Source organism: Marmota monax, unplaced genomic scaffold (genome assembly GCF_021218885.2).
Source record: "Marmota monax isolate L192 unplaced genomic scaffold, Marmota_monax_Labrador192_F-V1.1 WCK01_AAM20220418_F8-fsc00049, whole genome shotgun sequence".
In the NCBI taxonomy this organism is placed as follows: Eukaryota; Metazoa; Chordata; class Mammalia; order Rodentia; family Sciuridae; genus Marmota; species Marmota monax.
Genome location: NW_026694221.1, coordinates 676203 through 703731, shown reverse-complemented (window position 1 = coordinate 703731; position 27529 = coordinate 676203). Strand labels below are relative to the sequence as shown.

The 27529-nt window shown below is 30.9% G+C and overlaps 1 protein-coding gene across 2 annotated transcripts in view; it reads right to left on the bottom strand.

Annotated features, from left to right (window-relative positions):
- Positions 1 to 27529, bottom strand: part of Dach1 (dachshund family transcription factor 1) — a 398616-nt gene that overhangs the window by 22558 nt on the left and 348529 nt on the right. For both annotated transcript variants that reach the window (XM_046466459.1, XM_046466460.1), the window contains 4 exons: positions 24371 to 24522; positions 16352 to 16499; positions 13079 to 13222; positions 12527 to 12595 (listed from right to left, as the gene is read on the bottom strand). In XM_046466459.1, the coding sequence (XP_046322415.1) occupies positions 12527 to 12595; positions 13079 to 13222; positions 16352 to 16499; positions 24371 to 24522 (513 nt within the window). The remainder of the gene's footprint in view (positions 1 to 12526; positions 12596 to 13078; positions 13223 to 16351; positions 16500 to 24370; positions 24523 to 27529) is intronic.

Here is a 27529-nt window from a genome sequence, read left to right as displayed (position 1 = left end):
TCCAAAGTATGCCTAAATTTAAAGCACTTAGGGGAAGTCACTGCATTCATTTGATAAAGACTTATGAGCTTCTCCCATTTTATTTGTGACTTGGAGATATTTTCAATTTGGTTTGTGTGTTGACATGTTGTTACATTACAAGCTTTTTGAGATTCACAGTTATTTTATCTATCTTAATATCATTAGAGAACACATAAATAAACCTTGTCTTGTTTGGGCTTCCACATTGTTTTTAAAAATCTGTAATTTTACAAAATGTGTTTTTCTGAATTTCTTTAGAAAATGAATATAGCACTACTGGTCTTATGATCCCACATGGGCAACAGTTGGTTGGAACCCAGTGCCATCTGTTGGTATAGAAGAGGAATATGCTTTCCATTCCTCTTTGTTTATATTTAATCTTTTCTCATTTGTGAAAATTCTCCTCATTCTCAACTCTTTAGCTAGGCTGAAGGACTACATAGTGAAATTTCATAAAACTTTGCAGAAGAAATTTATTAAAGCAAGCCAGAAGACAATAATGACTGGGATTCAAGTAGGCCTAAAACTATATTAATCTATACAAGTCATTAAAATAAGATGCTGAAATTGTTAATACAAGAAAAGGTTTTACCATGAAAAACAAATAAGCAGTTCTTAATTCTGGTATGATGATTTCATAAGCTTTCATTTGTTAATGTAAAACCATAGTACAGAATAAAGTTAAACACCGCACACCTGAATGTGTATGGGAAAAATTTATGGTCTAAAAATCTTCCCATCCAGCACTCTTTCTCCCAGGGAGAAATAAATAAAGAATGAGAGTCAGATCCAATAATTTGTAGCCATCATTCATCGTTTTATAGGTGTAATTAGTAAGCTTAAGTGGAACTATGTTTGGAGATTTACTATCTCAGGAGTGTGATTATATATGAATTAAAAGAGTCTGTAGATACTCCATACTATATGAAAACACAAATCATATTAAGAGAAATTTGCCAAAATACCATAAAAAATTAAGAAGCTCTAATACTTCCATCTTAAATTTGAGTCAAAAATAAGTAGTTTTTTATTTAATTTTGAAGAAGATAAATAGTGTTACATAATATGTGGCTGCAAATTAATCTCCTTAAGCTTCATTGTTTAAATTACATAAATATTGAAATTCACGCCCTATCATGAATTTTTTTCTATGTACTCTGGACAATCTGGTGAATATAATTATCATTTTCCAGCTTAAATCATGCCTTAAAGAAAAAGTGTGAGTCATACAGGAAAAAAAAATATTCTTTGACGTGGGAGAATTTTTTAAAAAATCATCCAAGATATGGTTAATTTTTTCCAAAATGAATATCATTGCAAGTACTATTACATTAAATTTGTGCATAATTGTAAAAATTGCAAACATTTCAGCACTTGGCCTCTACCAGTCTTCATTCTCTTTTGTATACATACAAATCCATTTAATCCACATTATTTTATATCTATAAGATATTTTTATCTTTATCTGAAATTTACAGATTAAGAACCTAAAAAAATAAAGATTAATTTATATTCTTACTATTATACAAATAATAAATAGCAGCATGGGAATTTAAGCCCTGGAATTCTGGATTCAGAATCCATGTGTGTATATACAAATGAACCATAGACACATTTCTTGTGTGTGTGTGTGCATGCTCACAGCAAAGAAGTAGATACTTCTGCCATCTTGATAAAACTATCAAAAATAGAATAGATATTAGCAGTTAATGTAAGTTACTAAGGTCACAAAATGAATGAATGGTAGTTGACACTATCCTGCCACTTTCAGTCCAGTACTGCTTTCTGAGAATTATGTTATATTAACTTTAATCATTTTGAAGTCATTTATGTAAATTATAATATTAAAGCTAAAGAAAATCCATATTGGCATTTATTTTATAAGTGAATTTGACAATTCCTATAAATTAGTAGACTTCTTTTTCTTCACTTTAGATAAGGCTAAACTTTGTTATACTTTAGAGGATATTTTCTGAGAAAATGCAAGTTGAGTGTGGTTAAAGGGGTGTACAATAATCTTTACCTAATGAAAATACCTTTGTACTAAAAATGAGGATTTTTTCTACAGAAAACCCAAGGTCAATTTAATTGACTTTATCACATTCCTAATCTCTACATGAAAAGAAGTATATATTTGCATTTTGAATCTTAATCTTTATAAATTTATGCTACCCTCATCATCTAGTTTACCATTTAGTTACTCATAGCCACTTCATAAATTATCTTGAGATAAAAAGATTGCTGTCATATAGGAAGCAAGGCATATGGAGACAAAAGGACTCAATGGTCTTCAGTTGACAAGAGTTCAGTAATTTATGTCTGTGTGCCTCAGTTTCTTCAAATATAAAATGAGGTTGCCATGAAAATCAGTGCTAGTTGATGTTCTTTGTAATATATTAAAATACAGCTGTGTCAGAAAGAACAAATCCCATTAACAGATCACCATTTCCCTTCCCTCATCGCTTTTTAACTACCAGGCTCTCTCCTCACATTATTCCTCTGTTCCCTTGAATATATACAATTTGGCACTTCCTGAGATTTTAGATTTCATCCCTTCCAAGGCACGTCTCTTGGTTTTCACTGTGATCTCTTAGTTTGTGAGAGGAGAAGCTCTTGCTGCAATTCTTCAAAGGACAGACTTAGGATGAAGTTGGAACTGTACAGCTTCTGCCAGGAAAACACTGCTAGTCAATCTAGTAGTTGTTAATAATAACAAAATGATTTTTATGGACTAATTTCTTTGAACAGCTAAAATGTTTTCAACCAATGAACCATTTTCCAAACAACTAACATACTAATTTTTCTCATCCATGCCACTGGAAGGAGTATCAGGACTTTAAAAATTGCCTTTTTTTAAAAAAAATTAAATAACTATATTCATCCATCAAATGCTTTTCTACCTTTGAAAAAGTGAAATTTTGAGCTTTCTCTTTTTTTTAGTGTTTCTGTTGCTAAAATGATACTGAATGCTAAATAATGTGTTTGTTTTTCAGTTGTTGTAAGTCTAAAGAGATTTTTTGAATACTTCAATTATAAAAGCATTTAAAACATACAAACTTGTGCAATTTTTATTTTAATGAAGATGAGAAGTTCATTAAAGAAGATAAATATTTCATTAGATCTTAAATAAAACAAAGAGATTTTTTGGCTTCTCTCAGCACAAAATTCCTTTGAAAGATTAATTAATACATGCAAATTATGCAAATTAGACCCATGCAAATATTTTATGAAGACAATTAAGGGAACCATTAATTACTGCTTTTTTTGCTTCAGTGAGATTCATTCATTTAATTTTAATTTCACTTTAACTGTTTTGATGTATAATCTTGCAGCTAAGAACTTTATCTTTCCTGGCGGGTCACTTAAACTTATAAATTTCATCAAGTGAGCACACAGAAATCTGTAAAGGTATTCTCAAGACTATGTTTAGTATCAAGAAAAATTTTTGACACAATGCACTCCCACAAACAGGGAAACTGGAAGGGAATGTGAGCTCATTCTTGGACAAGGTTCAACTGCTGGAAAAGCAATTAATTTGCTTTGGCTGTGCTAATATAGGGGAATTAGAAAGTGTGACACAAGACAAATAGAAATAATTAGTTCTCCAAAATGATGTTCTCATTAATATGGTTCGAACAGTAGAAATAAAAAAACATTATTGTGGCATGTCTGCATTCTGTCCCTAACCATGGGAGGTGGAATAATGCACCATAAGCACTTTTATATTTATAGACTAAATGATGATGTTTTAATTTTTTTCTAAAGGAGAATTTGTAGCAAAGGGTGTTACATGTCTTGAATGTCTAGATGTGTATATGCTATTGAAATTGATGTCATGCTTTCTCTAACCATGTATTTTTGTGCCATTTAAAAAAGTTTGTCATAGAAATCTTGTATTTTAATGCACATACTTAAATATGGGAGTTCTTTTTCTATAACTTAAATATTTTCACATCACTTTTTTGACTCTTTAATTAAAACAACATTTCTTAGGATAATTTTTTTTTAAAAAAAAAAAAACCTCACCTAAAAAATTACTGTTTTTCAAAATTTCTCTGAAGCTGCTTTTGCTATCTAATAGACAAAAAAGTGAAAACAGTCTTTGAGAATATGAACAACTAGAGATACTTCTAATCTACATCACTAAATATAATCACCTTCAGCTTGCTAGATATTACATGTATATTCTACTGTTACAATCTTCATTGAGTAAGTTAATTGAATAAATGTTCATCAGTTTTCCCCTTGATAATAAAGGTGAAAAACTACAAGGAAAAACCTATTGTAATTAAGTTTTCCTTAAGTCTAAAGATAATATGCTGCCTGAAAATTAAGAAACTAAAATATTGACCCAAACAAAAAATAACTTTCTAAGTTGTTTGGTATTCATTATAATAAAAATTATCATTAATAAAAATATATAAAATTAAAATGACAGGTTTATTTTTCTACTTGCCCTCTGACACTTCCCTCAGCCTTGCAGCTAGTAATTGTTACAAAGGAATTAGAAAAAAACATTTAAATGAACATATATTTTCACTCATATATATTGAGCTTTTTAATATTTTTTAAAACCAAATCTGAAAACTACATTTTATTTCTTACAAAGGAAATCCTCTGGATTTCTAAATTCCTCAAGTTTCTTTTGCATATTTCACTGTCTGCACAGATTTATGTTATACTTTCTAAATTAGGATCTGTTTTGGATTTCACTGATATATTTGTTTAAACATCCTTACACATTGATCTTTAGTTAATATTGTTCTGAATTTCTATTTATCACTCTTCTTTGATTATAGGTCTTCAGACAGTATACAAGTTGTTCATGAACAAGCCAGTTTAATTCAATTTTTTAATTTTGGCATGCTAATAAAACATTGTTATATTTTGTATTAATAATGATCTGATTCAGCAATTTAGTTGTATAATGTTCATTTTCCTCTAAATGTTCGATTCCAATCCAGTATCCCTGATATCCCCAGATAAAAGTAATTCTGAACTTTCACACTGCCAATCCTCTATTACATTATTTATATTAGGAAAATGATATCAAATAAATGCATTCATTTTGCCTTCATTACTCTGCTTTACATTTGGACAATGTAGTAAGAATTGAAATAACATCACAAAACCTCACGAAATGTCCTGCCCTCAACACAGACATAATGACCACAATCTTGCTTTGCTATTAAAAATGAAGTAGGAATTTGGAAAATTAGCTCTATGTAAACAATACATTGAAATAATGCTATGTAGTAATAATTATTGTTTTACTGTTTCAGCAGCCTCATATTTAATGTTCACTATGTCTAATTTCATAATTGGTTTAAATTATAAAGAAACCATTTCAAACAAAAACCTAGAAGGTGTCTTCAATATTTGTAGTTTAAGTAAATCCACTTATATCACTTATATCCAAAAGGAAGATTTGCTTTTTTATATATTTTAAAAGAAAAAAAATTATACTGAAATCATGAGAAAACATTATTCTAAAATTGTATAAATATCAAAATTCATGAGGATCTTCTGAAACTTTTTATTTAACAGAAAGTCTGATTTCAGTTAAATGAGTAGTTAACAATGACCTGTGATAACTATGAAACAATAGCCTGTTTATTGGTTACCACCAACAATCAATAGCACCTTTTGTTCAACTTAATCAATGCTGTCTTAAGTTGATTAGTTGCATTGAAATGCTGCCAAACATCAGAAACCAGTGCCAAGGTACTAGGAGAAAATTTATTATTGTTTTGTTTTGTTCACAGTAATATCATTCTAATATTTATATATTAAGATCAAGAAAAATAGTTTTAAGTAATCCCTGGGATGATCATTTATTTCTAAGTGAAAAAAACAAAAGTCAATATGATATACTATCAGTCCAGAGTTCAGTTTTAAACCCTATATTATTATTTGTTTTTTTTCCTTAAGAAAGTCTTCCCTGTTTCCCTTTTTAATCTAAATAAAGAAATATTTAAATATGGAAAATTTAATTAGGCAACCAAAAAATATTCTTGTAAGATCTCCACAAACACTTAACTATGGACGCAATTCAACACTGTATAATAAATGAAGACCAATTCTCCAAAAAAGGAAATAAAAATTATATGTTAGAGTAATAATAGCTTCAGTGTTTATCAGTTGCCAGGTACTATAATAAATATATTAATTCATAATAATAAAATTTAATATTGATAGCTAAAATTTAATTGTGTATATATTATTGCCCAGAACTGCTAGATTCTGTAGAGGTGCCTAAAGAATCTTCATTCCCACATGAAGTCAGTTTTCAAGTATTAGAAATAGAAATATACATAAAATGATTAAATGACAATCAAATTAGAAAGATACTTTCATAAAGATCTTAAAAGTGATAAGTTTAAGTAGCATTCAATTCAACATTGCCAAAGTACGAGACTTGGAATGTCATTTAGCAACTTGTTATGGTTTAGATGTGGTGTCCTCCAAAAGTTCACATGTGAGACAATGCAAGGTTCAGCGGAGAAATGATTTGTATTACAGCCTTAGACTAATCAGGAAATTACTCTCTGATGGATTTTACTGAGTGGTAACTGGAGGCAGGTGGGGTATGGCTGGAGGAAGTGGTACATTAGGGGCATGGCTATGGGGTATATTTTTGTATCTGGCAAGTGGAGACCTCTCTGTCTCTATGCTTCTGATCACCACGTGAACTGCTTCCCTCTGCCATACTCTTCCACCATGGTGTTCTGCCTCACCTCAAGCCTGGAGGAATGGAGCTGGCTTTCTATGGACTAAGACTTATGAAACCCTGAGCCCTCAAATAAACTTTTCTTCCTCTACAGTTGTGTTTGTCAGGTTATTTAGTCACAGCAGCAAATAACTGACTAAAACACAACTTATAATCAAACATATACTTCAAAGAAAACCAAGAGACTCTCGCAAGTGTCATAAACTATATAGAAATTAGATTTGTTATTGAGTTTTAAGTTTATCATAAGTTCATTATATATTATGTTGTAGGGATGAATGTGAATCTTTTATAAAATATGATTAATTTCTTAATTTTTTCATTACTCTTTTATTTTCTTTGCCTAGAATGAGTTTTCCCAGTGTGTCTGAAGGGTCTATAAACATAGTATGAGCATAATGGCTCATAAAAAGATAAAAAGCAAGAAACATTTTTCCAGCTGCAAATCATTCCCTAGAAGTAGATCATGTGGACTTTTTAAGTCATTAACAGGCAATGTGCTAACTATCCAAAATGGCTGATATGGCTGCAAGTGATTATCCTATAAAAGACATGTAAGTCCAGGAAGCAAAACATGGTGGAAAGAACAAAGTCTTCGGGGTCATAAATCTGGATTTCAGTGCAAAATCCAACTAACTAGAAGGATGACAGTGAGAAAATAAATTAGCTACTCTAAGATTTAGGTAACCATGCCTTTAACTTAGAATATTAAACAGAAAAGGAGGAAAGACTTAATATATATCAATTCCTGATCCACCTCACTATTTAAGTAAGTAAATATTTCCACCTAATATGTAGTATCCTAAAGTCTAAATGAAGGAAAATGTATTAATAGGAAATTCACTGAGTGCTAGAACATTTGATTCAATAAAAAGCTTAATCAGATATATGAATTTTCTTTTTAACAATGATATGCAGTATGTTTGGGAGCTATAAGTTATGAATCAAATAATAATAATAATAATAATATTAATAATAAATTTTAAGGACAAAGAAGGACATCATTTAATAATCCTAATCTGAAAGCACTCAGGAAGAAAATGGGTGGTGTGGAAAGCAAGAGTTTAAACTCTGATGAATTCTTGGTGTGGTCAAGAATTAGTCATCCACCCTCACTAAGCCTCAATTTCCTCTTTTGCACAATAAAGAGATTCGATATATCTTAAAGTCCTTTTTCCAATACTAATTCAGTAACATAATAAAAGTGTTCTTGGAATATCATCAATGTTGAATAAATATTTGTTGAATAAATGAATAATTTTGAAATTGAGCACATATCCTCAAATATATAGGAAGCAGAAAGAAGATATTAAATTGGAAAAAAATTGTTAATGTGTAGACAAGTCTTTCATGCCTTTTTATTGGAAAAATATTTGGTTTTCTATGATCTGAGATCAGTCAAAAAGAATAAAAAGCCAAATAGTTTTGATTATGGTCATTGGATGTAAATGAAAGAGAGATACTTTCAAGTGAAGTCAAAATTTTGCAAGCATAATTTGCAGATAGCCTAAGATGTCAGGGGAACTATGGTTCCCATTTCCATTGATTTTTGTTATTTTTGGATTTAAAAGACTAGGTTTGTACTTAATAAGCAAAAAGCTACTATTTTGAAAACAAACTTTTAGACTTTTCAGAAATTTTATAAAAAAGATATAGATGGAACAGCAGTATTCATGATTCTCCTACGTTATGGAAGAATCTGTACATGGTAGAAAATTGTTAAGATTTAAACTTTTGCAATTATACTCAGAAAATATGCATGAGGTTATTATTAATGTATGTTAAACAAAAGAAAATTATGTTACTTAGTAAATGTGATCATGGGATGTTAAATGAAATATGGATTTAAAATAGAAATGTGGATGTAAGTGAGTAGAATCTGAATATTTTGTCAAATGTGCAAACAATAAAATACATTAGAATTGTAACACAAAAGGGCTGGGGTTGTAGCTCAGTGATAGAGCACTTGTCTAGCATGTGTGAAGCACTGGGTTCGATCCTCAGCACCACAAGTAAGTAAAATAAAGGTGCACTGACAACTAATATATATATATATATATATATATATATATATATATATATATGAATTATATACAAAGAAGAATATGCACTGTTAATTGAGCTATCAAATATGAATATTAATTCTTCCAGAATTTATATTTCTGAAATTCCTAGTCAGAATCCATCCTTTATTTTCTCCCATCAGTCTTTCCAACTAATATCTGAGAAATGTTAAACAATAAGAATCTTCATATCCACAGGATCTAATATAGGTCTTAATTTCCCAGTATCTAATTCATTCCTTCAGGAAATATGTATCAAGTGTCACTGTGACCCTTGCATGTTGCCAGACGTGTACCAGTCATAAACAAAACATAATGGCTTACACTCAGCCCCAGCTATCTCTGATAGAAGAAAATGCTTCAGAAAGAATTACAAATACAAAGCATTTTCCAGTGGAGAAATGAAAAGTGTGATAAGAACCTCTAATAGGCAGAACTGGTTCTAAAGGACAGGTAGGTACCCCAGGAGCAGGGGGAGGAATCTGAAAAAATGTTCCTCCACAGAGTAATTTTAAGCTCAGCCTTCACGGATGGGCAAGTAAATGCAAAGAAGAGGAGGGAATGTCCTTGGTGGGTGAGGAAAGAAATAAGGTTTTCAGAAAAACAACATCAACAAAAATTCCAGTATGATAGGAATTAGGAATCTGTGTAGAAGAGGTACGATAGTGTGTAAAGGGTGAGAGAGGGAGGGAGACAAACATCAGGTTCAGTTCTTCCTTAATATATTAGGGATTGGACCTGATTTCAGACTCTGAAAATATTTTTTTTTTAATTTTGAATATTTATTCTATATTTGTAAAATCTCCACCAAACTAATGAATTTTAAGTCAGTTATTAGAAAAAAATAAAGAATTTATCTCTATGTACCATGAGTTGATTTACATTACTTACCAAGAAAATTAAAATTATTTAGTGTTTTTCCCCTCAGGAATATTTTCTAAACCAGTTTGATTTCCTCCTTCCCATTTCTTTAGTTTTATGGAAATGCAATATAAAGTGTCCATGAGGCAATATTTACTCTACCTGAGGTACTTATTGGGGGTAATGACTTAGCACTTGAGCAGTATTTAGGTGCCCAACATCTAGGGGACAAGTTCTTGGGCCAAGTGTGGCATCTATTGATTGCTAATATGTTAAAAATAACTGACAAGCATAAAAATTATAGTTTGTTTCTTTTTTCTTTCTCAGTTGAGTTTATTTTGGAATTGAGAATAATTTCATTTATGGTTGGGTTGGGAGTAAGAAAGAATACAAAGAATGTTGTTAACACCTGGGCTTGGGGATAGTGGGAGACTGAAAACCAAGGAAGCAAGAGGTGGAGTCTTTGTCCTTGAATTGTGAAACAGCAGGTGCTTGTGCCTCCCAAAATGCATGACATAGACCATTTCACAAATTAAAAATGAGTTTTAGTTCTTGCTTATTTGCCTCTTCCATTCTCCTGCTTAGGACAGAATTTAACTAAATCACTCTTTTTTAAAAAAATTTCTTCTCTCCACAGTTAATTTTATTCAGTTTGTTAGCTTCCAAATGTATTATTATTTAGTCTTAGTTTAGAAAACATTCAAAGGGCAAAATGAGCTTATATAATGAAGTTAAAGTGACAAAAGATTTCTTTATTCTGCTGTTTTTAAAGTTCTAGAAGCATCCAACTGCTAATGAAATACCTTTTTAAGTCACAGCTACATTCATCTGCAGTTTTTTTTGTTTGTTTTTCACATATGGGGGAAAATGCATTAAAGAACAAAAGTCATAAATTTTGAGTTAAGTATTTTATTAAAAACTTCATTTTGAGCTATATGAACATTGGTAGGCTGTATAAATAAATGATTTTATGTTACAATTAGAAACAAGAATAATAATTTATAGTAATTCATATTTGGCTGTAAATTACTATGCATAATTGTACATATGTTTTGTTTTTCTAATCATGAGGTTATGTGAGTAGGTTTACTGTGTTACTCAACTGATAGCTTTCTGGATAGCAAAGGAAAGGCAACTTGTGATTACTATTTTTTAACAGAATAAACAAATCACAATAAAGAGTGAATACTGTCAATATTTTGACCTCGTACAGCAAGACTTTGTGCACATTAAGATGTGTACTTGAATAGATGTGAATTTTACAAATTAGAAATAACTTCAGCTTTATTAATTACAAAAAGCTTACTGACAATGAACTTATGGCATACATATTATGTGAGCTATTTTTAAAAATGTTTATTCATTGCTTAATCACTTAATACTAACAATAAATTTCTCATTTATGTATAAGAATATATTGTATATAATTTTGCCTAGATTGAATTAGAACAACCTTAAGGATTCTGTGTTTATCACACAATTTGTCTCACCCCTACCTGATGATCAAGATTCCTTACATCATTTCAACATTATCAGAATTAGTGCTTAAATTGGTCCCTACCTATAGAAATTGGTCTTATTGAGCTATCATCCCTGAAAACGAGTAATGGATTTTTGTTAACCATCAAAATTTGTTCTTATATGTGTGTACATTTTATAGGATGAAACAGAATTCTTATGTCTTTATTGATATACACACATACATAATTGTTCTGAAATCTATAATACTCTAAAAATTGAGATTTTTAAAATATCTACAATTACGTTAATCTCTGTCCAAGGAAATATATCAAAATAGCATATGGTTCAAGCCTTGGTATTTAAAGACTAATTGTTATGGCCAGGAATAAAATAAATATAGGCAAAAGAATACAACATCATTTCCTAAAGAATGTTTCCTCAAGTTTCTGATTGTTACTTATTGAACATATGATAGTATGTAAAAGTATACTTTGTTTACACTATGCCAAGAATCACATTTTTGTAGCTGATTTAGTAACAAAATTAATGTACAATATCTTAAATATGATTGAGTTGAAAATACAAAGTAAAAGCAATGTAGAGGATTATACCACTTAATCATTTTAGGGTTCCCTTTGAAGAATCATCTTCATTTGACATAGGAAAAAATGCTCTTTTTCTTTTTAGTATTCATGTTGTTGGACTGAGTTTGTTTTCTAGAATAGATGTTTGACTAGCTATAGATGCTACCTTCTGATCCTGCTCTTTCCTAATAGTGTGGTCTTGGCAGTATTCATGCTTAGCTCCTCTGAGTGTTTACTACAACTCCCTTTAGTATTCTATATATGATTTTGTTCAGCAGACTTGTGTTATTAAAATGTATATAAAGGCATATAGAACATTGGCAAATCACATAGGAACTAAACAATCTTATTTATTGTTAACATTCAACTAGTTCATTCTGCATAAACCTTATTCTAGCTGTCACAAAAAATGAGTAGTTAGACACTTTGGAATTTTAAGAACTACCTATTTGCTTAATCTATTATTTTATTTATGTTGTATAGAACTTATAAACACTCCTGCATTAGATCGGGCTTTAAACATTCAATAAAACACATTTACTGTGTCCAAGATTAAATCATACATTGTTTAAAATTAATTATTCCTTTTTAATTGCATTGTATAAACAGAAATGACCTGTTAATTTAAAGAAAATCTATCAGCACAAAATGAATTCACTCATATAAACAAGCAAGATGAACTTGACCTTGTTTGAACTTGTTTTGATGTGGCCCAGATGGTAGGCTACATGCTTGAATAGCAGGCTAAAGCTGAGGAAAAACTCATATAGCAAGATCTAGATTTATAGCCTTCTGCAAATTCCTACCTTGTATTGTCCTTTCAGCATCTGTTCTGCCGCCACTGCGGTCAGCTTCTATCTCTGGGGTCAGAGAGTCTAAAAGCACAGAAAGGTAAGAGTGACATATATTTCATTTGGTTCCTATTGTCCTTTTAAAAAAAGAGCAACCTGTTACTTTAGCACTGAATTAAAATCACATAAATCTTTGTCACCTTTTAAAGGTTGAACAAAAACTATAACCCTAAGAATTTTCAGGAGATTTGAATAAAAATAAAATATAATATTGTTCATAAGATAGAATGAGGGTGGAAGTTCTTCCATTCATATTATGTCATGTTTCAGTTGAAAAAGATTTGGTCAAGCAAAAATGCAATGCCAGGTCCCAGATTCTGGGGTTAAGTAACAGAAAAAGATTGAAGCAAATATGAAGTAAAGAATTTCTCCAACACATTCTTCCCATCAAGCACAGATGAATGAGTCACAAGACATTGAAATATACAAAACCACAAACATGTGTCTAAATTTCCCTTTGAGTATTAAAAATAAAAGTTGGTCATGCATAAATGTGCACCTTCTTACCATTTAAGACCCTGAGACTGTCTGTTGAAGCTGCCTGTTTTAGTGTCTGCTCTGCTTGCTCACGCCGTTTTGTCTCAAATTCAAGTGCTTCCTGCAATTTTCTCTTTGCCTTCTTCTCCTTCTTTAGTCTCTTTTGAACAATGGCTAGAAAACAGTGTGTATACTTTAATATTTTAAATGTAATTGTATGATGTTGCTAATTTTCATTCATTTTTGTTTCCTGCTGTACTGATTCTACCTATAATGAGAAACTTTTAAAAATTCACCTTTATCTAAAATAATTCCAAATAAAAGGTCCAAGGAAGCCAATTTTTATTTTAGCTTCCAACTATTGCATTACAGAAATGCTTCTAATTGTAAAATGTAAGATAAACCTAATAGGAAACCACTTTTAGGAAACATCTGTACTCACAGACAAAAGAAACTTGTGTAAATGAATTCTGTGGCTTGTTCTTTGCCCTTGTATCAAGAACAGTGAAGAGTAGTTTAAATAGGCTAAACCATTATGAATAGGTCTTCTATCTCCTTATAATGCATCAATTTTGAGTAAAAAAATGAAGCATTTCCTTTATAAATATTTTATAAAATAATATCACACCAACTAGGTTTTTAATAATTCTTTCTTGAAATTTTAGAAAACATCATCAACATTTTTTGTATATGCAGAGCAAAATACTCTTAATTGTTAACATACATGAACAGTATTTTTTGACAAAGCCATTTGCTCAGAGAATTATTTCTTCATAGCTAATTTATAGCACTACAAAATATTTTTAAAAATTATACTTCCATTCTGTAGGAATCTGGTGAAGTATAAAACCGCACTGCTAATAGTGTGCCATTGATGACAAAAATATGCTTTTATATAAAATTAGATTATGATATAAAAAGTTGATTCTGATACATTTTTCTCCTACTGTACAATTTAAATATGCATATGTTAATAAATAATAACAAATGTACTTCACAAAATGTATGGTAACTGTACTCTTGGTATAGTAATTATTTTAACTTTTTCTATACATACACACATGCTTGCACACACACACACACACATATGGTAACCACTCAGAATGTGTTCTTTGAACTCATCTTTTTGGACAAACATCGATAAACATTGTGGATGTCAGTGTTTCACTATGAGAAAATTCTTTTATTTTTCATGAAAATTAATCATACCAAGTTTACTATTTGACTTCTTACTACTGATTAGAAAACACCATTATTTTTATTTAGCACAATATATGGTCAAAATGGAATATGAAGTAACAATGATTCAAGTGAATACTTTAGTTTCAATTTCTAATTTCTGCATTTCTTGATTAATCATTAGTAGTGTTGCTAAGATGGTATCCCATTAACAAGTTGAGTTTATTATTTCTGTATCATAATTTTAAAAACTTTTAATCAAAATGTACATGGACTAAATTGAGTAAATGCTGATTTCTTTTACTTAATAATGTGAAAACCATATGCTTATTTTAACAAAATTACTTGCCTACTATTTTCCTTTCAAAAGGTGATTATTTATAAATATCTTTGAAAAGAAACACTAATTTTTGAAATACTTATACATCCCCATTTTATTGAAAGCTCTATACCCAGTATGTTGCCATCAACCATTCCTTGTTTCCTCCTATTTGATTGAACCAAATAGGATGCTATGTTCAGTCTTCAGGGTAATACACTGCTTCAACAGACACATTTATAATAGATAAGTATTGATAGATAAGTTATTACCTTCAACTTATTGTTCATAATTAATTAAATAGGATGTTCATAGGATGATCTGTGAATGTTTTGCCCTCTAGTGGTTAAAGAAATAAAACAGAATGTAAAACTTCCTAACCAGTTGGAACCAATAAAAGTAGGAAGGTCTCTCAAATACTCAAAGGGTTGTTTAAGGAATCCAAGAGTCTGTTTTTTGTACTATATGAAAGACTTCTCCAGGTGTGACAAAAACAAGACATGGTGATCTCATGGAAGATGGCCCCACAGACTGAACTCTCTGCCTGGACTTCCTTATTCACTTAGAACACATCCATTATCAGTGTTTATCTTTGATTATTTTAGTCCTTTAATCTAGTGAAGCCATATTATTTAGAATGGTACGATTCACCTAGGTGAAAGCTTTTCAAATAAACCTTATCCCAGGAACCCACTAGCTGTTGACTAATAACTAATGAAACAGCCTTGTAAGTCCTTCTAGTTTTAAAAAGAGAACTGAAAAAAAATGGTATTTAAATGACCATGTCAAATATATAAAAGGAGAATATGGGGAGTGTTTACACTGAATACTTATTAAATGGGAGAAAAGAAATTCTTCCACTTTCTATAATACTTAGGAGAATCAAGTGGTTGAAACAAAGGGGGAGTTGGTTGTAAATACTCTTCAAATTCATATATAAATATACAAATGTGAATGACCTTCAAAATTATCTGTACAAGCACTGTAAAATGTGTTAAAAGAAACAATTCACAGATCAATAATATCATTATTTTTACCCAAAATTCATATTAGTTTCTATTCTGTGTACTTGACCTTGTAGAATGAAAATGAGGTATTCAGAAAGAAAATTATACAAACATTCAACTTTACTCATTTGTTCAGATATTCATCAGTCTTCAATTTCAGTTGATAAATATCTTACTAAACCTGCTTTGCCTGAATAATCAGTATTTTCTATATTAGCATTATGACTTTAACCCTTAAGTTTTCAAAGAGAAGCTGAGAAAGAACACAAAACTTTTTTCATGGCTGTCAGCTTATCAGGGCTTATTTCTTATTTTAAGAATATTAATTCATGTTGGGAACAGTGATGCATATCTGTAATCCCAGAGGCTCAGAAGGCTGAGGAAGGAGGATCAAAGTTCAAGAACAGCCTTGGTAAATTAGCAAGACCCTCAGCAACTTAGTGAGACCCCATCTCAAAATTTAAAAAAATAAAAAGGGTAGGGGATGTATCTCAGAGGTACAATCTCTAGTACTGTCCAAAAAAATATGAATTAATTAAACTATAAGCAACAACAATTATATAATTAATGATACAATGGACACATTTCAATCCCTTGAGATAGGAACAGAAGAGAAAATATGTACTTTGGAAATTAAGAAACGCAGTGAGCCCATGATTTGAATTCTGCTCTAAACTTTAGTTGCAGGTAAATCAACAAATATGTACACTCTCAAAGCAAACCACCAAACATACTATTACATTTTTGTGTTGACTATTCCGCTTAAAGTATTAAACTTAGTTAGAAATTCTGCAATACCTCTGTTCTTTTGTTCCATAGCCAGCTGCTTCTCAAGTGTTTCCCTTAGTTCTCTTTCTCTTAAAAAATCCATCTTCAGCTCTGTTTTTTCCAGTTGAACCTGTTTTTCTTGAGCTCTGGCATTATCTATGGCAACTTTTAAGAGCCCCTGTACAAAGAAGGTATTCAGAATGGTAATATGTTGGTGAAAAGTACATTTCATTTGTTGCTTAAAAACATTTTAAAAGAGAAGAACTCACCAAATTCTTAAATTATTTTGCATTCACTCCATACTCACTAGGACAAATACTATAAAGCACAAAACTTCTAAATTTAATGAAACTACTTAGGGATGGTAAATACTTATACCATGCATGTTCCATTGTTTCTGATTAGAATATCTAGACCCCAAACTAAATGAGGGCAACACATAGCATGTCTAAAAACATAATGCACTAATTAAAATAATAGTAATAATAACAGAAAGGAGATCAGTAGAGGAGAGCAAGTGGATCAGGCAGAGGAAGGAAGGTACTGGGTAAGGAGGTTGATCAAATTATATGGTGTGTGTATGTGTGTGTGTGTGAGCGTATGAATATGGCATAATGTGGCATAATATTACTATGTAAAATTATAATGCACCAATAAAATAAGAACTGAAAAGAAAATGTGGGTAAAAATCTGATGCAAGTAGTTATTTAACATGGTTGATAGAGCCCTCTGTAATCCCGGTAGTCTCCTTACTTTCTTGGAGCTCATTCTCCCACTTTCTAGCATGATCATACTAGATCACCCATGTTCTTTGTTTTCCTCAATTCAACAATTTGTTTCTGTCTCAGAGACTTTGCTCTTACTCTTCCCTACAAGAATGCTTGTCCTCCAAAACTTTACATGACTCACACCCTCACAAAGTCACCATTCAAGAGAGGCCTTCTTTTACCACCAAATTTGGAATAGCCCTCCAAATATAGCTTGTTCCTCCCTCCTATAAAATTCTTCATGTCATTTAACATTAGGTAACATTGTCGCATTGAGTTATTTGTACACTGACCTATATTGTGTTTTTCCAGTAAAATGTATAGTCTCTAAGGTAGGATTATTTTCTCTTGCTTTGTACATGTCCCAAGTGCCCAGAGAGTGCCTAGCACATATAAAAGTACACAAATCTCATGAATAGAAATTATTATAATAGTGCTATATTTTTCTTGAAACTTGTAATAAATTTAAGGTATCCAAAACTTAGTAGTTTAGTAATACATTGTGTTTCTAAAGTCATTCAAAATGGTTCTAACAATTTGAGAATAACAAAACAAAATTTATTTATATGACTAATTATGGAGATACATACACAAAATTTGACTTACTGTATTCTTTTAAAAAATTACCAGTATTCTAAGATTTTTTTTGTACAACAAGATTGTGAGAATGTTAAACATATAGAAAACATTTTCCATGTAATAGACCAAAATTACTAGTAAAAATTAGAACTAAAATTTCTATCTCCCTCAATTCAGCAATAATAAATGCTGGTTTGAAGTTGAAACTATTTTGTGTTGGTCTGTAAATATTACAGCCTAAATTTTTCACTTGAAATTATAAATGAGATGAAAGTTGTGGCCATCTGTACACTTACTTGAAGATGAGATCCCCCTTGCAAGATTCAATGTGAGCAGTTTGAATCAGGAATTTCAACTCCAGCTTGATTCGTGAGCCCACTAGAGATGTAACCTTACTTCAGCCCACCAATACAGCTTTTTTGCAATGTCATAAGGCATTTTATTTTCTCTTTGAACACATATAAATTATTTCATATTTGTTGTACCTGACCCTGAATTTCCTGGAATAATTCTTGTTTCATATGAAAGAAACTGGAGAAAGATTTCTATGTGGCAGTTTACCCCTCCCTACTCTTTTGTTGTTCAACAATAAAACATAGCTGCTAAGGAAACTGCCATCTTAGCTCAATTCAACATTCCTGTATATGTTTCTTCTTCATCAGGAACAAACAATTAGTAACAAATGAAAGAGATCATTACATCAAGTGCCCTTTTAGATCACCCCAATTAAAACTTTAGTTTAGCTGTATTTTAATTCTAAGATACCAAATTCTAATTTTCTGCTCTGATTGCTCTTGTTGACTTATCTTTGAAAGATGTACTCTCTGTGCAATGTCTAGAGATTATTTAGCAAGATGCCAATGTTGGCACCACTTAATGTGTTGATTGGTTGTATTATCAGTAGCTGTTTAAAATAAATTACTATTAAACTATTATTGTCCTTGGCTGACAAAACACAATATTTTGGTGTTCTTTAAATATGAAACAATCATGATGAATAAACATGTTGAATAATGTTAAACTGCAATTCTAATTTGTTTAATTTTATATTAATATTCGTTAGTAAAGTATGAATTTGCTAAGAGTTTTTATGTTTACTGTTTCCTTTTGTTAAAATGTGGCTAATGGTAGTACATTACCTATTCCTGCTGATTATGTCTGAAAAATATTAGCTTTTAGAATCCAATACCCTCTAGGGACTACTTATAAGCTATATAAAATTAGATTTAATTTTTAGACTTTAAATCTGCACACATCAGTAGGAGTCCAGTGTGAACAAAAATCTGCACTAGAGCCAAACTGATGCATATGCAAAAGTATGTTATTGCCAGTGACAGCTCTGCTACAAAAATACAGAAAAACAATTAAATTTAAATGCAGCAAGCGGCTGGGAAGAAGCAGTATCAAGTAGTGTTCACAACATCTACAGATTACTAAAGCACTTTCTTAACCATCAGTGATGATAATACTTTCGGATTTGTGTAACTTCTGTAAATTTTCCAGATATACGGTGTGCAAAATTTCGTACTAAATGCTGTGTCTCACTTGGATATACAATATCTAGCCAAATGTGTGTAATAATCAAAATGCAGTAGAAGATTGAAGGTTTGAAACATGAACTTCTTCCAAGGGGAGTTCAAATTCTCAGGAGGGTAAAGTTGGATAATGACAATTGTAAAGAAATATATTTTAAACTGGTGTGGCACAGCAATTCTGAGACACAATGGTTGATTGGCCTCAGAGTTGTTTTCCATATATGAAGCATGATGATTTTCATAATACACAAATGTTCTTGTTTTCTAAAATGATCCACCTTGTATATTATTTTCATGGGTTTTGAGAGAATTACTTTTTTTTCTAAGAGCACTGCCATTGATATAGCAATGTTGCAACTATCTATAGCTTAGAAAGCATAAATATCTGCCTGCCTAAGACTTCGAGTAATATTGTCATGAAAGAACCATTTCTTAACATGGTATTTATAACCAAGAGCAAAAACTTAACCTGGTTCATGTTTATAGTCTATGAAAATGTATTTCAGAATAAGATGATAAGTAAATGTTCTTGAGTGTCCCTGAAACTTATGTGACACAATTTGTGGTCAATAATGTGTTTCTTTACTCTCAATAATGAGAATAAAATAATTGAACAGAATTTAGAAATCACTATTCCACCCAAACATTAAAAAAAAAGGTCAGAATGATAAGATGACTCATCCAAGATCCCAAACTAGAGAGTTGACTAAGCTGAGATCATAACCTCACCTGTTTAACTTTTTTTCTTCTACTATTTCCCTATCATTTTGCACAATGTATAGAAATCATGTTCTTTAGAACCAGATTTTTTTTAGATAGAAAAAAAAATAACAACAACTAATGTATTATTATAGAAGCCTTGTAGCAAAGGAAAAAATATACTTAGTCTAATGTTCTGGTTATTGTTCTCCAAAGATGATTAATGACAGATTCCCCATGAAAAAGTACTTCCAGGTATAAATAAATCTTCTTATAATTCATATAGTCATGTCTTGTAATATGACAACATGGAAATCAACCTGGGTTTAAATTCACACTTTACCATCACTCTGTGACCATATCTGCCTCCATAATCTTATATGTAAATTGGGGATAAAGATAAAATACACTGTAGAGAATAATAAGAAAAATCAAGGTAAATTGTGCATAATTATTATAAAGACTGGCACATTAAAATTGTTTGCATATGTTACGAATTTGCATATATATATATATATATATATTTGAATATAATATAAATTTTAAATTTTGGTATATAGTACAGTTTTTACTGAGATTATTGTTATTCTTTTTTGTCACATTAAGCTGTGTTTAGAAACTTGGGTACATTTTAATATTATTTATAGTCTTTTCCAAATTGGAAATGGGAGCAAAGGGGAGAATATTACTCTTATAATTATGATTAAGCAGGAAAACATATAATGTTATCAAACGTCATATTTTGAAGCCAGTATCATATTTTATTGGGATTTTTTTGGAAAAATTTTCTTCTACATTTTTGTATAACTGTATTTTAACTCAGTTTATAATGCAAATAAGCAAATTATTTATTTCTTTTAAAATGTATGGAAAATATAATTATTGACTATAATACTAAAATGTAAAGACAGATGTTTCAGTTTAATAATCAAATTCCTTTTGAATTTTTTGTCCTCCAACACAGAAATAGAGAATATTTCTTAGATACCATTGTTGGAATTTGTCTATTTATTAGTGAATTCACTACGGTGTTTCATTCTAAGATCGCCATTTAATGTTGTTTGAACATTCCTTTTGGGTTTTCTTTGCTTGCTTAATTTCTCTGTGCAGGCAAACCATAATGAACCAAACCTTATCAAACACCTTTTATAGCAAAAATCTTCAATGCTTACTCTCCCTAATTAAATTTTATATTCTTCACCATATTTTACATTTTCATTTTTTACTTACCTATTCTTTATTATAATATTGGTAAGCCATTTAAAACAATTTTTGTTAAAAAATGGATAAACAAATAATTTGCATCTAATTCTATACATTATTAGTTTCTTGTGATTAATAGCAAGGAAGCTCAAATAAGGAATAGTAGGTAGAGTTCTCCTTTAAATGCATTCTAATGATAGCTAATATTTGAAGCTATCATATACAAATAATTGGCACTAAATTTTCCTCACATAAAATTTCCAAGGAGTTCCTCAAAGACATGTTTGAGCCAGGCATGGTGGTGCATGCCTATCATTCCTGTGGCTTGGGAGGCTGAGGCAGGAAGATTGCAAGTTCAAAGCAAGCCTTAGCAATAGCAAAGCCATAAGCAACTCGGTGAGACCCTGTCTCTAAATAAAATACAAAATAGTGTTGGGGATATGGCTCAGGGGTTGAGTACCCCTGAGTTCAATCCCTGACCCCACCCCCGCCAAAAAAAGATATGTTTGAAGGAAAAAGCCATGATGAAAGATTGCCCATATTGATAAAACAAGTAAAATTCTACATAAAATAAATGAGGTTCTAAAAACAAAAATTGAAATATGTCTTTCTTATTAATGTAAAATTATATTACCTTAATAATTTTCCTTTACTGTAGTCATGTTTATCTGTTATGACTTTTAATTTCCAAACACCTCAAATGTCAAAAATGGTAGTATATTTCCACTACTTAATAAAAAATCTGGAGCCTAATTTTATATATATAAATATTTTTTTTCTTCCTACATATCTTCTTTGAAAGCAGAAATAAATGACATTTATAAGCATTCAGTTTTGTTAATGGTATCATGTAGGGAACATTTTAGTAATCATTATAAATTTAATAATTCAGAATTGTCAAATTATAGTATATCATGAAATTAAGTTATTTACTAGCAGAGCAATTTAAACTCACTATTTAGTAGCGTTTGTTGGTCATTAATTTTAATAACAATAAAATACTTTCAGAGGAAATGTAGAGATTTAAACTTGCTACACAACAAGCATGTTACCATTGAGACTAGAATGCAGAGAACCCATTATATATAATTGAAACTTCAGCAGAAATTGAGGTAGGCAGACTGTAATTACTCAAATTAGAATTTAGACAGCAAACACATTTATACTGTATGTCTAATAAGCCAGGGTCATGACTATTTAAACATTCTGTACCACTCCTAGGATATTACCATAGCTCAATAAATGTGACAATAATAAGAGTTAGCATCTATGATCTTTTCTAAAATGATGTGAAATCATACCTACCATAAATTCAGCATGTATGTGTGCATATATCTGAAAGTGCATGTATTTTGTTCATGGAACTCATTAGGAGTCTTAATCTGCATTTTACCTTATGTACACATATTTACATGTGTATTTACATGTAGATATAATGCCTATGTCTATTTGTGCATATACCTGTAAGATTGAAGTAGACAACATAATTTTTTTAAATGAAGTATTTTTATGGTAGGTTTAAGGTCCCCATAATTTGGGATTAGAAATAAATAATTTAGTTTGTCTTGACTATCATGCTACCATTAACTCTTACTAAAATATGTCTGCAAGGTATATGATTGAAAGGAGAGAATATCAGGCTTAAGGCCACTTTAATAAATAAATTATCTAAAAATCTGTGTATTTTAAGGCTGGTGTCTTCTCTATTTTTTCTTTCTTTTATGAGAATAGTGAATTTGAGGTGATGTGGCCAGCACTCTTTGATCTTAGTATATCTGGCATACTGTGGATGGGAAGAATACTCCCAAACTGTCAGTTTTTGACTAAGATATGAGGTGTCCACATAAAATGGAAGGGTCCATGTGTAAACCCAATCTTCAGATGCATGCGTAGACTTACATAGATGAAGCCAAGACATGCTGTCTGTTCTGAAATTGAAATTCAATTCTTACTCATCTGGTCAAAGAATTTTTAGTTAAGGAACACACATGCATATGGCTTTTTCTTTACTTCATATGGAGTTATATACAGAAGAAAATAAATGTTTTCTCTACTTTTTGGAATTTAAACTCAAAAATGTTGAGGGCTATTTTCTGAAAGCATTTATTGAAAGAGAAAATTTACTACAAACTTTAACTCATGGAAAACAATAATATAAGTGAAATTCAGGGCAGAAAGTCTTATGTTTATTTTAAAATATAATCAATTATTGGACCATGATTAAGTTTAGGCTAGATTGATGACTTATTTCAATTACTGAGATATAAAACCATAATGTTGAATACAGTTCTGGAAACTCTAATTACATTAGTATTAAAAAATGCCACATTAATAGATGAGAAGATATGTTACATTAAAGGCCTTCTGTTATGTCCTTGGAGAGGTAAATAAAATTAATTACATTTCTACTGGGAGAAAGATTAATATGGTAGGAAATATGTGCAGAAAAATATCACTGAGTTTGGAGTGTTAGAGTAAATTTTTTTTAAAAAAGAGAAACTTTCGAGTACTGTTGTCAGTAAGCTCATGTTTAACAGCAACTACTCCAAATATGGAAGAGTAGATGGCAAAAATTTCCATCTGGGGTCCACATGATCACTTCATGTGTGGGCAAGAAAATTGTTTTCTTCTATTTCGAACACTCTTATTATCTTGGCTCCATGCTCTATGTTATTGTTAACTGTAAGTATTTTTGATTCATAATGTACTGTACATAAAATATACATCCTGAGGACCACATAGGAAATCCGTGGAAAATTTTATACAGCTTTTGAAGTCTATCCTTTGAAGAAACTCTACTAATTGAAACAAACTTATTTATGAAAGAAGGGATTTTTTGGATTCTTCTATATTAGACATATTTAAAATGACTAAACATACCATTTCCTCACTGGAAGGCCAACAGTTTAAAAATATCTAAATATTTATTAGAACTGGTGTGCTGTCATATAGTAAATTAGACAAACTAAACAGTTAAATTTTATCCAATTAGTTGGCAATAAAGAAAGCCATTTAGGCAGAATGGTTTTTTAAATGTGCATGTCATTTTTATGTAAGTTTTTATTATAGCTTAATATACATATTTGAGTATTTTTAAGCCAATTTGATTAGTGTAGCAGATTTAAAATCTTTGTTTTCTGAGTAAAAGTTTAATACCATGGCTTGTTCTATGCTATGAAGAGATTAAGTTGGAATGGGATGAATTCAGAAAGATATTACATATAAGTGTTCTATGTTCTTTTCTTCCAGACAGCAAAAAGACCTACCTGTATATTAGTCAGAAGGGTCTCTATGGAAGACAATCCATCAGGAAACAGAAAAGGAGATGGAAACCCTGGAGGTAGTGGTTGTCCATGCCCAGTTAGAGAAAGTTTGTCAAGGCTGTCTCTTGCGGTTGGTGTAGAAAGTGGGGTCTCATCTGTATGTGATTGAAACAAAAATATAGAACAAGTTACGCTTGTCTGTTTTTATTAGACCTCAGTAATGGCTTCCCTAGTGGTTTCCAGAACATTTATTGCAAATTGGTTCCTGCTATCAGGAGAAAATGCTTTCTGCTGAATTTTCTTTAATGAAAAAGCTGTGGAGATACAACAAGATAACATTAATGAGTAACTTTATAAGCCTTTTAAATGCAGTCTCTAATGAGACTGAGTTTACAGTGCCATAGAATCTTTTTAAAACAAATATTATCTCATATATAGTTGTGATAATATATTCAGGCTGACTTTATGAGCACCTTCCCAATTATCTCATTTTAGTTTGTTCTCTTTGGATTGACAATAGAATATTTCTAGAGCTTCATGTAAGAGAAATGCTTTGTATATCAGGACAATTTCTTTCTCAATTAACCCTTCCTTTATATTAATGATTTGTTCAAATATATTCTTAAGAACCATAAAAGCAATATGCAATTAAAATATTTCATTTCACAAATCTAAAAGGAAAAATGAGAGTCCAAATACATTCTCCCTATAGTATAACTGAATTGCTCACTATCATTGAAGCCAAAGATTTAATTCTTTTGAACTTGAACACCTTTTACCTTAATATTGAAAAACTATACCTTTTGTGTATGAACAAGGGGTCTGAAGAAAGAATAATAAAATAGAACTTTCAAAACAATATTTAGAAAATCAAATTTTATAATCCTAAGATAAATTAGTCTTTACTTCATTTATTGAATATTCTTCAACCTTTTAAGCAATTTAGAATAATAACCAAATAACACATTTTTCACTTTCACAGTGAAATCTTTCTATTTAGTTCTTTGTTTTTTGACAATTTTATAGTTCTTTATGAGATAGAGACAAGGCATCGCATATTTTGGGTTATTTTAAACACAGGGAAAATTTTATTCAGTGCAAGATTCCTAATTTACTAAATATTTTCATATTTCACCCCAGGAAAATTAATCAGAGCAATGTATTTGCACAGTTCTGATAGTATCTCTCAATTTTGTAAGTTGCTAAAAACTTCAGCACACTTGTCTTAGGCTTATAATTTGATTCCACTGTTCTCCTCGATCATTCTTTTATTTTTCATTACAACATCTAACCACACAACACGTTTTCCAATTACCTCTCTCTGGGGCAGAAATATTATGGAAGCTGCCACACTTCTCTGTCTCTCACTAATGTCAGAACAAGTTAAATTCATTTCCTCACCTTTCCACATTTCTAGTTAATGAACCAAAGGGAAGAAATGTTGGGGAGGGAAGTACCAGACACAAGGCTTTCCTATTAACTATTTTCTCACACTTACTCCCTTCTCTGCAGTTTCTCCTTCCCTTCCCTCCTCTGTTAACTTACTAACAGATGATCTGAGGCAGCAGGTACTAGAAAAAGAAACAGAGTAAGCAACTAAAGTAGGACTCATGGTGTCATTATTTTTTGTATTACACTTGTCACCAGGGTTAAAAAAAGACTGCAATGCAGGGGTAGAGCTACCGCATGGCTAATGTGAGCAAGGTGATCTTGGACACCATTTACCTAGCTATCATAAATTACTCCTACAGACCAAGGCTGCTAGTGTTTTCTCATAATAACCCTGAAAAGGGGCTTGTTAAACATCTATGTGCATGTGAAATTGTTTAAGAATGGAGAGCAATATTTTTCGATCAGCATCACCTTACCTGTCACATGCTAAAGAAAATGTGGCTTAATAGATCATGGGGATAATAATTGCTTGTCTCTTAAAGAAATGCACAGAACCAGATGACCTCTCAGCTTTACCACCTATGACTCCATATTTCTCAAAGACTGACCAAGAAAAAAAAGAAAAATGTTGCATACACATACATGTACACACATGTTTAATTCTAAATTCTATCATCCATGATTATTTAATTTAATTTCAGGCATTTGTGCTTAACTACAGTTGCCTGTTCTGTGAATTATATCTCTAAATCACTCATGATGCCTACTTTCAAGCAGCCAATATTTATCTGAAATAAACAATGTGCTAGATATTAGAGACAGAATGCAGAAAGCACAATCTGAAAGCTTTCAGAGACTAACATAGATCAGAGTGACTGACTCTACTTGTTGAATAGCTAATTCTTATATTTAGTAAAATTTTCCCTCCCATCATTATTCCTTAAGACACTGAGGTAGAGAGCGAAGATGGGAGGGGAGGGGAGGGTGGATAGTAGGGGATAGGAAAAGTAGCAGAATACAACAGTCACTAATATGCCATTATGTAAAAATGTGAGTGTGTAACCGATGTGATTCTGCAATTTGTATTTGGGGTAAAAATGGGAGTTCATAACCCATTGAGTCAAATGTATGAAAGATGATATATCATGAGCTTTGTAATGTTTTGAACAACCAATAAAAAAAAAAGAAATAAAAAGACACTGGTAATCCCAGCAAAGGATTAAATTATTCTGTATGTGTGAGTGTGTGTGCATGCATGCCTGCCTGCCTGCCTATTTTTTTTTTCTACTATTACTTCAGTAATTGACGGCCATTTTGGTCATCAAGGTTCCAGTTATGTGAGAATGTGGACTATCATTTGGTATAAATTTATTTGAGTAGATTCATTCATTCATCATTTTACACAGTGGAGATACTACATAAGGTCACTTTCATTCAATGCATAGGAAAGAAACAATCAAATTAAGGTCAGAATTATTTTTAAAATGGCAGGGGAGCATGATTCCTAAGATCATTTTCTAAAAGAAGACAAATGAATCAAAGCTCAAACAAACCAAAGATATTTCTTTGGGTCATAATACATCATTATCTAAGAAAAAAATTATCATTTCATAGCAATTATCAAGATTGTAAAATTAAGAACATGTTCTTCCTTTTAAAAAAATGACCTGTGGTATCCTAAATGTTCTATGATTAAAGGAAAAGTTTGAGAGGCCAGAAAATGTAGTGGTTTTGACATAATCTTTGACTTAAGGTATGTTTGATGATGAA